The 14,332-nt window shown below is 39.3% G+C and overlaps 1 protein-coding gene across 1 annotated transcript; it reads left to right on the top strand.

The window, feature by feature from the left end:
- The first annotated feature begins 11,104 nt into the window (after positions 1-11,104).
- LOC108464963 (nucleolar GTP-binding protein 1-like) lies at positions 11,105-14,112 on the top strand. Its single transcript, XM_017765245.2, has 3 exons — positions 11,105-11,235; positions 11,600-13,642; positions 13,901-14,112. Exon 2 carries the CDS (start codon positions 11,613-11,615, stop codon positions 13,635-13,637), a length of 2,025 nt encoding a protein of 674 aa, XP_017620734.1. The 5' UTR covers positions 11,105-11,235; positions 11,600-11,612; the 3' UTR covers positions 13,638-13,642; positions 13,901-14,112.
- The last annotated feature ends 220 nt before the right edge of the window (positions 14,113-14,332 follow it).

Genomic DNA, 14,332 nt, shown 5'->3' with positions numbered 1-14,332 from the left:
TCAATACAATTCATTCGAGCATCAAGGAAAAGCTAAGGCCTTCAATAGGCTACCCAAGGCCGAATATTCATGTCCATGTTGAGGCCAATTATGCACTTAATACCTCACAAAAACAGCATGCATTTTACTAGTTAATGCTTTGCATATTGTAGCTCAAAACTTATATTATAGCATCAAGCACTCATATGTGTGCTAGGCCGAATGTGCTTGCAATTTCACAATCATTCTTCAACATCTTCTTCTTTAAACAAACATATTCATCACTTAGTTCACAACCAAAACATCATGTGCAAACATATATATACATATATGAGCATGGCCGAATTTCAAGGTGTCCATAGCCATCCAAAACACAAATTTTTAACTAACATGCAAGAAGCATGAACCATGCTCATGAATGCATCATGGCCGAATATGACAATCATGCCCCTTTCCAACTTCAATCATGGTTAAACAAAAAGAAAACTCAAAATCTTACTCATGAGTAGACAATCTATCATTGCATGCATCATCATCAAGCTTCACACTTAGCATGCAATGGCTTTATCACCATAACAACTTTGGCCAAATACCATTTCCATGGCATAACAAAGATTTGAGCCATGGCTAACATGCACATCAAGTTAGCAACCAAAACATGCATGAAACTCCTAACACAACCTCATACATACCTTAATCTTGATGCCAATTTAGCCAAATCACCTTCTAGATCTCTTCTAAACCAAGCATGAAGCAAAAATCCTCTTTCTTCCTCCTTATGATTTTCGGCCAAAAGATGAGAAAGGATGAACACAACAAATTTTTTCTTCCTTCTTTCTCAACTCACGGCAAGGGGGGATTACCACACTCACACACATTTTTTTTCATCCTTTTCTTACCCATGCTTATTTGTTTATTATTTCTCCCTAATGCCCAACAAAACATGTTTCATGACATGTTTAGCCCATATCTCTTTGTCATGGCCGGCCATCACTTGTACAAAGGGAATTTGACATGCAAGTCCATTATTTTGCATGCATGCTTTAATTAGTCATCACACATTTCCCCATCATACTTTCAAAGTTCACTACTAGGTCCTTTCTAGTGAAATTCACCTTTATAACACTAAATCAATCATCAAAAATGTCATACATGAATACACACATATTATAGGCATCGAAATAAATTTTAAATTATTTTTATGCCTCGGTTTTGTGGTCCCGAGACCACCTTCCGACTAGGGTCAATTTTGGGCTGTCACAACTCTCCCCACTTAAGAAATTTTCGTCCCGAAAATCTTACTTTCACCAAGCTCAGTCCAAATCAATGGTGTACGGCATTTACGACCGTACAAGGCCTCGTAGGTGCCATCTTAATACTTGATTGAAAGTTTGTTGTTGTAATTCAATTCAATCAACGGCAAATACCGCTCCCATGAACCACTAAACTCGAGGACGCAACATCTTAACATATCCTCAAGTATCTAAATTATCCACTCGGATTGACCATCGGTTTGGGGTGAAAGGCGGTCTTGAAATGCAACTTGGTACCCAAAACTTCTTGCAACTTTTTCCAAAATCGCGAGGTAAATCTCGGATCTCTATTCGACACGATGGAAATAGGTACCCGTGTAATCTCACAACTCGAGAAACGCATTTATTCGGCTAATTTGTCCATTGAAAAATCCGTGCGTCGGGGGACAAAGTGAGCGACTTAGTCAATCGATCTACCACGACCCAAACCGCATCCTTCTTACTCACGACAATGGCGGTCCGGATACAAAGTCCATTGTGACTCGATCCCATTTCCACTGGGGTATCGTGGTTGGTGAAGTAATCTCAAGGCACCGATGTTCCGCTTTCACTTGTTGACATATTAAACATCTCAAACAAAGTCGGAGATGTCTCGCTTCATACCATGCCACCAAAACCGACGTTTCAAATCATTGTACATCTTCAGTACTCCGGGTGGATTGCCATTCGGCTACAATGGGCTTCATTCAGAATTATCGAAATGAGTTCCGAATTCTTTGGAACACACAGACGACTTTTGAACCTCCAACAATCGTCATCATCGATTTGAAATTCCGAGTCCTTGTTCGAACACACTCACCGCTTTGCGCCAACTCGTCGTCGACTTTCCGAGCTTCTCGAATTTGAGGTATCAATAGTGGTTTGGCTTTCAATTCAGCTACTAACACACTATCGGATTGAATGCAGACAAGTGCATCGTCATCGCTCAGAAGCGAATAATGATTTACGACACAAGGCATCCGCAACCACATTCGCCTTTCCGGGTGATAGTCAATGACCACTCATAATCCTTTAACAGTTCAAGCCAACGTCTTTGTCGCAGATTTAAGTCTCTTTGGGTCATCAAATATTTGAGAGTTTTGTGATCCGAGTACACATGGCACCTTTCACCAAATAAGTAATGTCGCCAAATCTTTAAGGCGAACACGATGGCGCCAATTCGAGATCATGGGTCGGATAATTTTTTCTCGTGTGGCTTCAATTGCCTCGACGCATAGGCCACAACTCGACCTTCTTGCATCAATACGCAACCTAACCCAAGGAGGAGGCGTCACTATAGATGACAAACTCTTTGCCGATTCGGGTTGCACTAGAATTGGGGCTTCATCAAATAAGTCTTCATTGATCGAAACTTTTTGGCATTTCTCGTCCATTCGAACTTAACATCCTTTTGGAGTAGCCGTCATCGGCGTGGCTATCGTTGAGAAACCTTTACAAATCGTCGGTAATAACCTAAGCCCCAAAAAGCTCGAACCTCATAATATTTCTGAGGCTTCCAATTAAGTATGGTTGAAATTTTATTCGAGTCGACTCGAATACCCGATCTGATACCACATGACCCAAGAAGCTAACCTCTCTTAACCGAACTCACCCTTGCTGAACTTAGCATATAATTGCTTATCCCGTAAAATTTGCAAAGACTAACCGCAGTGTTCAAAGATGTTCGATCTCATTTCTTGAATAGACCAAGATGTCATCAATGAACACGACTATGAATCAATCCAAATATGGTCGAAGATCTGATTCATTAAATCCATAAATACCGCAGGGCATTAGTGAGCCCAAACGGCATCACTAGGAACTCATAGTGACCATATCTCGCTCAAGGCGGTCTTGGGTACGTCCAATCTCGGATTCGCAATTGATAATAGCCCGATCTCAAATCTATTTTCGAGAACACCGAGGCTCCCTTCGATTGATCGAACAAGTCATCGATACGTGGTAACGGATATTTGTTCTTTATCGTCGCTTTATTAAGCTGACGATAGTCGATGCACAGCCGCATGGTTCCATCCTTCTTCTTCACGAACAACACCGGCGCACCCTAAGGCGAGAAACTCGGGCGAGCAAAACCTCTATCCACCAATTCTTGCAACCGAGCTTTCAACTCCTTTAATTCGTTGGTGTCATACGATACGGAGCTATCGAAATTGAGTGGTACCGGTACCAATTCGATGCCAAATTCTATTTCCGAACAGGTGGTAAACCCGGCAATTCTTCGTGGAAAACATCCAGGTATTCACAAACCACGGCCAGAGATTCGGGTTTCTTTTCTAATTCCTTGTCATCGAGCACATACGCAAGGTACGCTTCGCACCCTTTTCTTGCATATTTTCGGCCAACATTGCGATATTACGGTTGGCAACCCTTTAAGTCCGTAGACTCGACCAATTATCTCGTTATTCGCACCTCAAATCGATAGTCTTGCTTTTGCAATTTACGACCGCATCGTGCATGGTCAACCCATCCAAACCAAGAATAACGTCAATTCATCGAACGGCAAAAGCATCAAGTCCGCCAGAAACAAGAACCTCGAACACTAGGGGACTTTTCTTGCACACTTTGTTGACAAGCACGTAATGACCCAAGGGTTTGACACCGAATTACAAACTCGAGAGACTCAATAGGCAAAGTCTTCTTGGATGCTAAGGTTTCACATATATAAGATTGAGTAGAACCGGGGTCAATCAAAGCAATCACATTAGTATTGAAAAGAGTGAAAGCACCGTAATGACATCCGGAGAGGCAAGATCCTCGGCGTCTTGCGCCAGATGGCATAAGTCCTCGCAGAGCACGAGCCTCGATCCGATGGTAGCATCTCTAGATCCTCTCGACCGCCAACGACATTGCCCATATTTCTAGGTGGCCTACCTCGGCGATGGTAGCACCGGGTTTCCACTCGACTCACATTCTGCTCAAGCATCCTCGGGCCATCCTTCATAAAGTGGTCGGCCGATCCACACTTATAGCAGGAGTGATCACGAAACCAACAGCTCCCGAATGCCATTTGCCACAATGTTGACACTCGCCCTCTCTCGGCGATCATTTCCACCATCGATCGAAGTGACTCGTGTGGTCACAAGGGTCGATCGCGTCCTCGTCTAGAAAAGCCCAAAGCGCCTCTAGACCGGTTCACATCATCTCGAAATCTCTTGATGCTTGTTGAAGAGACTTTCCGAGGACCTCTTCGAATTCTCCGGTTCCCACATCACTTTTTGTTTCTCCTTTCTAAGCTCTTCGACTTTACAAGCTCGCTCAACAAGTACTACGAACTCTCGTATTTTGAGAATGCCAACGAACATCCTTATATCATCATTCAGCCCATCCTCGAGCGTTTACACATAATAGCTTCGGACGAAATGCATTCTCGCACAGATCGGCTAAGCCTCACAAATTTTCGTTCATAGTCGGTGTGAGACATAGAACCTTGCTTAAGATCAAGAAATTCCTTCGCTTTTGGTCGATGAATCTCGATGATATACTTTTTTGAACTCGGTTTGAAAGAATTCCCAAGTCACTTGCTCTCTAGGCACCACAGTCGAGTACTCCACCAATAGTAGGCGGAATCACGTAGCAAGGAGATGGTACACTTTAAGCACTCATCGGTGTACAAGATAGCTCATCGAGCACCGGATAGTGTTGTCCAACCAAAATTCACTCATTCGGCATCATCATCATCCGTAGCTTTAAATTCAGTGGCCCCATGTTTTCGAATCCTATCGACTAGGGCTTACTTGACCTTATTTGGTCGATTCACGGAGGTATTGTAGGTCTTGGGTTGCATTTGTCGGGAATGGAGGTTGTGGAACAGTAGTGTTAGTTCGAATGTATTGGTTAAACCATTCGTTTATCACACTATAAAAGGCTTGCCTAGCCTCATCATTCGGATTGTCGGCCATAGGTTGAGAGCCACGCGGCCTGTCCCTTGTCTTGAGCAGCAGCGCCACACTCTCCCCATCATCAGCTATTGCTCGGTTGGGATCGGGATCCATTGCTATAAACAAACTCAAAGTCAAATTGTCGAAATCACCACACTATCGATTCATCATTTAATGGCATGTATAGCTAGACCCCAAACACCTCACGGTAGTCCTAGAATCGACTAAACCTGGCTCGATACCAATAAAATTGTAACACCCGATCCCGAGACCATCACCGTGTCGGACACGAGGTTAACAAGTCAAGTCCACATATTTTGCCCACCAATTTGACATTTCCAATGGGCTGGAAAAGCTGCGTCACTGCCGCCTTAAAAATCATATCTTGAGTTTCAAAACTCGAAACTGGTTTCGTAAATTTTCCTGAATTTATACTCATATATCTATCCATGGATTTATTTCTAGAATTTTGGTCGGGCCAATTGGTACAGTTTATTAGTTAAAGTCACCCTGTTACAGGGATCGACTGCTCTGACCTTCGCGCGTTACAACTTGAATATCTCTCTGTACAGGGCTTTAATACTGGTGCCGTTTGTTTCTAATGAAACTAGACTCAAAATGGAATCTTCACATATAAGGCATGACTCCTAATTCTTTCTGGATAATTTATAGTAAATTTTTAAAGTTGCGACAGGGGACCCAGAAACCATTCTGGCCCTGTCTCACAATAGCTTTAATATCTCTTAACAAGTAACTCCTATGACCATTTCGTTTCTTCCATATGAAAATAGACTCATCAAGGTTCATTTACATAGCTGATTCACTATTTAATACCATTCCTACAAATTTTGGTGATTTTTCACATTCACGTTACTGCAGCTGGCAGCATCTGTTTTAAGGTAGGTCTTACCTATTTTGTAGTCTCCATGAACCAACTAGTCTTGCCATACATAGGTCCACATATGATCATTTTAACCATGCCAATGGCTGATCATGTGACCAACATTCCCATTTCCAATTCATAGTCACATCATGACACCATATATATATATATACAAACCGCAAATAGTCTAAGTTCATTCTTCACTTTTACGAGCCGTTTTCGCATGGCCGTACACATATACATCACCACATTTTTAAACCAACAAGGGGTAGTCCTATACATGCCATTTCAAAGTTCAACCAAAATTTATACCAAAATAGAGGCGTTGATAGTGTGGATGACTTCGACTTTAATGATCCCGAACTCGATTGCTATCGAGCAAAATCTATAAGACAGAGAGCCAAAGCAACGGGGTAAGCATTTTTTATGCTTAGTAAGTCTCAAGGAATAAAATCAGCTTTAATTAAAGCATTACATTCACATAACCAAATACATCATTTCACTAATACACATTCACATAATCATACTTACTTCACCATCCCAACTCTTAGGTTCATACACAAATAACGGCTTCCGTTAAGGCCGATAACTCGTTCCATCATAGGAGCGGATATGCATACGCTCTTACTCCTAGCAGCAAAAGCACACACCACACTTACCTTGTTATTGGGAAATTTCACAAGTGTATTAGCTGAAATTTTCCAGCAAGCTTATAATTTTCAAATCACATACCTTCGGAGCTTAACCGGATATAGCTACTCGTTCAAACGCCTTCGGGACATAGCCCGGATATGGTAACCCGCACCAAGGCCTACGGGACTTAACCCGGATATCACGATTGCACAAATGCCTTGGTCTTAGCCCGGATAGAATGACTCGCACGAATGCCTTGGTCTTAGCCCTGATATAGCCACTAGCACCATTGCCTTGGTCTTAACCCGGTTATAATTTCCAAGATAATTGTCTTGAGGCTTAGCCCGGATATCATTCAATTTCTCATGCACACATACATCAATAATCATTGGACATACATATTTCATTTTCGTTACTAAGGCTCAAACACAATTATAATCATTAGCATAATCGCCGGGACTTAGCCCGGTATCATTCAATACTCATACACACATAAATCAATAATCAATACATCCATATTTCATTCCACATAATTCAATTAAGGTCACTTCTTGAGGACTTACCTCGGATGTTGTCGAACGGCTTTTACGGCTATTCGATCACTTTTTCCTTCCCCTTGTCCAATTGTGGCCCTCTAAGCTCTTGAGCTAATTCAAACAAATTCAATTTATTAAAACCTCATTGTGCTAGCTTATGGCGAATATGACAAGGAGTTTAAATGGTCATATGGCCACCCTTTAGCTTGAATACACAATGGTCATGCACATTTTATACTACATCAAGCAATTCAATACAATTCATTCGAGCATCAAGGAAAAGCTAAGGCCTTCAATAGGCTACCCAAGGCCGAATATTCATGTCCATGTTGAGGCCAATTATGCACTTAATACCTCACAAAAACAGCATGCATTTTACTAGTTAATGCTTTGCATATTGTAGCTCAAAACTTATATTATAGCATCAAGCACTCATATGTGTGCTAGGCCGATGTGCTTGCAATTTCACAATCATTCTTCAACATCTTCTTCTTTAAACAAACATATTCATCACTTAGTTCACAACCAAAACATCATGTGCAAACATATATATACATATATGAGCATGGCCGAATTTCAAGGTGTCCATAGCCATCCAAAACACAAATTTTTAACTAACATGCAAGAAGCATGAACCATGCTCATGAATGCATCATGGCGAATATGACAATCATGCCCTTTCCAACTTCAATCATGGTTAAACAAAAGAAAACTCAAAATCTTACTCATGAGTAGACAATCCATCATTGCATGCATCATCATCAAGCTTCACACTTAGCATGCAATGGCTTTATCACCATAACAACTTTGGCCAAATACCATTTCCATGGCATAACAAAGATTTGAGCCATGGCTAACATGCACATCAAGTTAGCAACCAAAACATGCATGAAACTCCTAACACAACCTCATACATACCTTAATCTTGATGCCAATTTAGCCAAATCACCTTCTAGATCTCTTCTAAACCAAGCATGAAGCAAAAATCCTCTTTCTTCCTCCTTATGATTTTCGGCCAAAAAGATGAGAAAGGATGAACACAACAAATTTTTTCTTCCTTCTTTCTCAACTCACGGCAAGGGGGATTACCACACTCACACACATTTTTTTTCATCCTTTTCTTACCCATGCTTATTTGTTTATTATTTCTCCCTAATGCCCAACAAAACATGTTTCATGACATGTTTAGCCCATATCTCTTTGTCATGGCCGGCCATCACTTGTACAAAGGGGAATTTGACATGCAAGTCCATTATTTTGCATGCATGCTTTAATTAGTCATCACACATTTCCCCATCATACTTTCAAAGTTCACTACTAGGTCCTTTCTAGTGAAATTCACCTTTATAACACTAAATCAATCATCAAAAAATGTCATACATGAATACACACATATTATAGGCATCGAAATAAATTTTAAATTATTTTTATGCCTCGGTTTTGTGGTCCCGAGACCACCTTCCGACTAGGGTCAATTTTGGGCTGTCACACATATGCATAAACTTTCTCACCATAAGTCATTCTTCATCAAGGCATTACTCATGAGTTTAGCGTACATACCTGTACTCACTCATAGTATATCACATAACCATACCTTCTTTAACATGCCCTCTTCGGGACTTTCATCACATTCATTGCATTATCCGTTGAACACTCGGAATACTATTGGATACGCGGAAAACTTGCACATAAGTGCCACATATACATACGTAGCCAAAGCTACCTCATATCATGTAACGCTCCCAATAGAGCTACTCACGGGCTTGCTTATAAAAGCTACTGGTCAAGGTGTAACTACACGAGCTGCTCACAAAAGCTGTTAGGTATCTAACCACTCAAGGATTACCTAGCCACCGGTAGGACACACAAGACCATTACCCGGAACTCAATCACATGTATCTCATCCATTATGAACTCGGACCACTCAACGAGCTCAGGTTCTATCATCCATAATGAACTCGGACCACTCAACGAGCTTGGATGCCACATATATCACGAACCTGGACCACTCAACGAGTTCGGACTTCTTAATTCCTAATGACATGTCACCTGTATCCTAGACTATCTAGACAATTCCTAAGATTCAAACGAGATTTTTCTCACTTGCATATTGCATCTCTATTGCACTTGCTCGTGATGTCGTGGATAGCGACCATAATATCATTCATGCTTACAGTAGTACCAATTGCCCATTCATAGCATAATAAGGCATAACTCAAATAGAAAATAAGCTTTTAGGAGTTTACATAATAGATATGATATGTTTTATATATCACTTGTCATGTATCTTCATTTTCTTGCATTTCATGTAATATTCTTCCATGTCACATTTCCACATCATATACACCATTCCATCAACTTTTCTAATATATTAAATCATGCAATATATGCAATAATAGTAAGGAATATAATTCAAACATAACATTGCATTATTATTATCATACGAACTTACCTCGAATCCGAGCACAACTAATTATTCTATTTTAGTCCATAATCTCGTACTTTCCCGATTTAAGCCCGAATCTTGGTTCTTGATCTAACATTTCAAATATAGCTTATTTATTACTCACATTATTCAAATTGACCCAAAAATCATACTTTTATAAATTTACATTTTTACCCCTAAACTTTCACATATTTGCAATTTAGCCCCTAGGCTCGTAAAATGAAATGTGTTCATTTTGCTTGTACATTAAGCCTAGCTGAACCTTTATTACTCTTGTGACAGCCCACTTTTCTCTTTCATTTCACACATTTACTACCCATTTTACAACTTTTACATTTTAGCCATTTTTAGGTGTTTTCATGAAAAATCACCTAGTAAAAGTTGTTAAACATACTTCAGTCTTTCATATTCTTTCATTAATATTCAAAATACTAACATATCATGCATGAGTGAATTTTTAAACATGAACCCTAGTTAAAAATATGGATAGAAATGAGTAGATCATGTCACAGGGACTTCAAAAATGCAAAGAACATTAAAAACAGGGCTTGGAAACACTTACTATTAAGCTTGGAAGCTTGAAAACCCTAGCCATGGTGTTCTCCTTGGTTCACACGGCCATGGGGTAGAAGATGAACAAATTTTGGCTTTTAATTTGTCTTTTAGTCCATTTAATCACTAAATGACCAAGTTACCCTTAAAGCTTTGTTTGGAATTTTTACCATGCATGTCCATTTTTGTCCAAATTTTTAGTACTTGGTTAAATTACTATTTAAGAACCTCTAATTAATGATTCAATTCAATTTCATGTTAAAAACTTCTAGAACTCAAGTTTTACAATTTATTCAATTTAGTCCTTAAAGTCAAATTAAACACTTTTTACATAGAATTTCTTCATGAAATTTTCACACAATCATACCCACATATCATAAACCTTATAAAAATCATAAAATAATTATTTCTATATCAGAGTTTTTGGTCTCAAAACTACTGTTCCGACTAGGCCCTAATTTGGGATGTTACATTTACAATATTTTTCAACTTCAAATAATTTTTATATTTTTTTAAAAGTTTTAAAAAGTTTTAAAAAGCTTTAATATATTTTTAATTTTTTTAAATTTTATTTATATTTTTTTGTAATTTTTATATTTAAAAAAATGAAGGTTTTTCTAGATGATTTGACATCATTGTGACGTCAATGTATGACACGTGTCAACTTATAATTGCCTTGAGATCTCGACTATTTCTTTTTAATGCCCAAAGGATTGAACTGGAAACACATAATATTGTTAGCGGCTGAGATTATAATGTTTGAGAATGTTAGGGACTAAAGTGTGCCAAAAGAATCTTTAAGGATCAAAGTGAAAAAAGGTATACATTAGGGACCCAAGTGTACATTAAGCTATAAATTTAATATGATATAAATACACTCCCGTGCATTGTACGGGCTTTAGTCGGCTATAAAAACTAAAACCCTAGTGTTCCTCCCTCTTAATCCTCTCTTTGGCTGAGCCGACTAACCGAGAAGCTTGTGAACTCGATTTCTGTTTGGTTTGAAGGAAAAAAGGTACTAAACTGAAACCTGTGAGCGTTCTTCCTGTTTTCAGTTCTGATTACTGTATTTTATTGTTAATTTCTAATCCTCTACTATAAGTTGTCTTGTTTTATTGAAGATCATATCTAAGTTATCTTGATAATTTTATTTGATTTGTATACCTATTATTCTGTGTGGGTTTTTGTTGAGGGCTTTTATATTGTTTTCCTAGAAAATTGAATCTGTTTGGAACTTTTTTCAAAATTTGTTTAGGGCTTTTTTTTTCTTGAATCTAAGGAAAATAATCTCATAAGCATATCTGTGTTTGATTTATTTGGCCGAAGGCTAACTCTTAATCAAATGTTTATTAAGCTAACTCGTCTTTGTTTTGCTGCAGGTCAATAGTAAAAATGGTTCAATATAATTTCAAGAAAATCACTGTTGTACCGAATGGGAAGGACTTCATAGATATTATTCTCTCACGTACCCAACGGCAAACTCCAACTGTTGTCCACAAAGGGTATGCGATTTCCCGTCTCCGCCAGTTCTATATGCGTAAAGTTAAATACACCCAGCAGAATTTTCATGAGAAACTTTCGACAATAATTGATGATTTCCCTCGCCTTGATGATATCCATCCATTTTATGGTGATCTTCTTCATGTTCTCTATAACAAGGATCACTACAAGCTTGCTCTTGGCCAGATAAATACTGCTAGGAATCTCATTAGCAAGATTGCTAAAGATTATGTCAAGCTATTAAAGTATGGTGACTCGCTATATCGGTGCAAGTCGCTAAAGGTTGCTGCACTTGGTCGTATGTGTACTGTCATAAAGAGGATTGCCCCTAGTCTAGCATACCTTGAGCAGATTAGGCAACATATGGCAAGGTTGCCATCTATTGATCCAAATACTCGAACCATGTTGATTTGTGGGTACCCTAATGTTGGTAAGAGTTCATTTATGAACAAAATCACGAGGGCTGATGTGGATGTCCAACCTTATGCTTTCACTACCAAGTCACTCTTTGTGGGTCATACAGATTACAAGTACCTTAGATATCAAGTAATTGATACACCTGGAATTTTGGACAGGCCATTTGAAGATCGAAATATTATTGAGATGTGCAGCATTACAGCATTGGCTCACCTACGAGCTGCAGTGTTGTTCTTTTTGGATATATCTGGGTCATGTGGGTACAGCATTGCTCAGCAGGCAGCTCTTTTTCACAGCATCAAATCTCTCTTTATGAACAAACCCTTGATCATTGTTTGCAATAAGACTGATTTGCAGCCATTGGATGGCATATCTGAGGAAGACAGGAAATTGGTCATGGAGATGAAAGCTGAAGCCATGAAGACTGTGATTGGTCAAGGAGGTGAGCCTACAAATGAAGAAGGGGTGCTATTGACTATGAGCACTTTGACTGAGGATGGAGTGATTGCTGTGAAGAATGCAGCTTGTGAAAGATTACTGAATCAGAGGGTTGAGTTGAAGATGAAATCGAAAAAAATAAATGACTGCCTTAATAGGTTTCATGTTGCATTACCAAAAGCACGTGATCAGAAGGAACGGCCAGCTTGCATACCCCAGGCAGTTTTGGAAGCTAAAGCCAAGCAAGCAGCAGAGAAAGAAAAGAGGAAGACTGAAAAGGAATTGGAGGATGAGAATGGTGGTGCTGGTGTGTATTCTGCTAGTTTGAGGAAGAACTATATATTGGCAAATGATGAATGGAAAGAGGACACAATGCCTGAAATTCTTGATGGTCACAATGTGTACGATTTTATTGACCCTGATATCTTGTTAAGGCTTGAAGAGTTGGAGCGTGAAGAGGGTCTTCGACAAGCGGAGGAGGAAGGTGATGACTTTGAGATGGATGGCCAAGAATTATCCCTGGAAGAGCAAGAAGCACTGGCTGAGATCAGGAAAAAGAAGAGCTTGCTTATTCAACAGCATAGGATGAAGAAAAGCATTGCAGAAAGTCGACCTGTTGTACCAAGAAAGTTCGACACAGATAGAAAGTTCACAACAAGGAGGATGGGCCGGCAGCTATCTTCTTTGGGGCTGGATCCCTCTCTTGCAATTAATCGTGCTCGTAGCAAGTCAAGAGGCCGGAAAAGGGAGCGATCAGTTGATAAGAGAGAGGGTGATGGTGGAGATGCTATGGATACAGATGACAACCAAGCAAGCAAAAAGCTCCGTCTAAGGTCTACATCTCGGTCAAGGTCACGATCACGACCTCCTGGTGAAGTTATACCGGGAGAGGGCTTGAAGGATTCTGCTCAGAAGATAAAGGCTATTAAATTGGCCAAGAAATCTGTGTTAAAGAGGAACAAAAATGCTCGCCGTGGGGAGGCTGATAGAGTTATTCCCACATTGAAACCAAAGCATCTGTTCTCTGGGAAACGTTCCATTGGAAAAACTCAAAGGCGATAAGAATTGTAAGTTATTCGTAGTTCTGTTGCTCTTCATTGAATGATGCGCCATCAACCATGCATTCTCTGTGCATAGTCTTTCTATTATTAGTTCAACCCGGAGACATAAACTTGCATAACTCTATCCTGTGGTTATTATATGAAGAGTTGTTATAATGATAGTTTGAATGTGGATGAATATGAGATATGGTTAGGACTTGATGCATGAATTTGTTTTCTATCTGCTTACCAGCTAAAGATGGTTTGTTTGATTTTGTTTTGCAGGGTGTTGGGGAGAGAAGATTTTGTTTGGGTTTTTGTTGGATTATGGCTATTTTATTATGTTTGCTGTATGGCAGTCGGATTTAAATGGAAATTTTGTTAGTTTGCTTATGATTTACATTTCTCTAATTATTTTGGTTAAACAATGTCGTGTTGGAACAGACACTAGGTTGAGTGGAATATTAAGATATTTAACGTTGCTCTTTTTCTTTTAATCCACGTTTTAGATATTTGACTGAGTTGAAGTAGATTACATCCATAAATGAACCCCATGAGATTTAACTTTGGGTATTAGATATTTGAGTTTTGAATGATTGGGTGGCTGATGCTTAGCCAATTTGATCATTTTGGCAAAAACTGGGCTTCAATTACAAACTAGTTTTCATTATTTTTTGGATAATTCAATTTTATCCTTTTTCTTCTCTAGGAATTTAA

Source organism: Gossypium arboreum, chromosome 1, assembly GCF_025698485.1.
Source record: "Gossypium arboreum isolate Shixiya-1 chromosome 1, ASM2569848v2, whole genome shotgun sequence".
Taxonomy (NCBI): Eukaryota; Viridiplantae; Streptophyta; class Magnoliopsida; order Malvales; family Malvaceae; genus Gossypium; species Gossypium arboreum.
The sequence above is the reverse complement of the archived record's forward strand: the minus strand, read 5'-3'. Positions and strand labels throughout refer to the sequence as shown.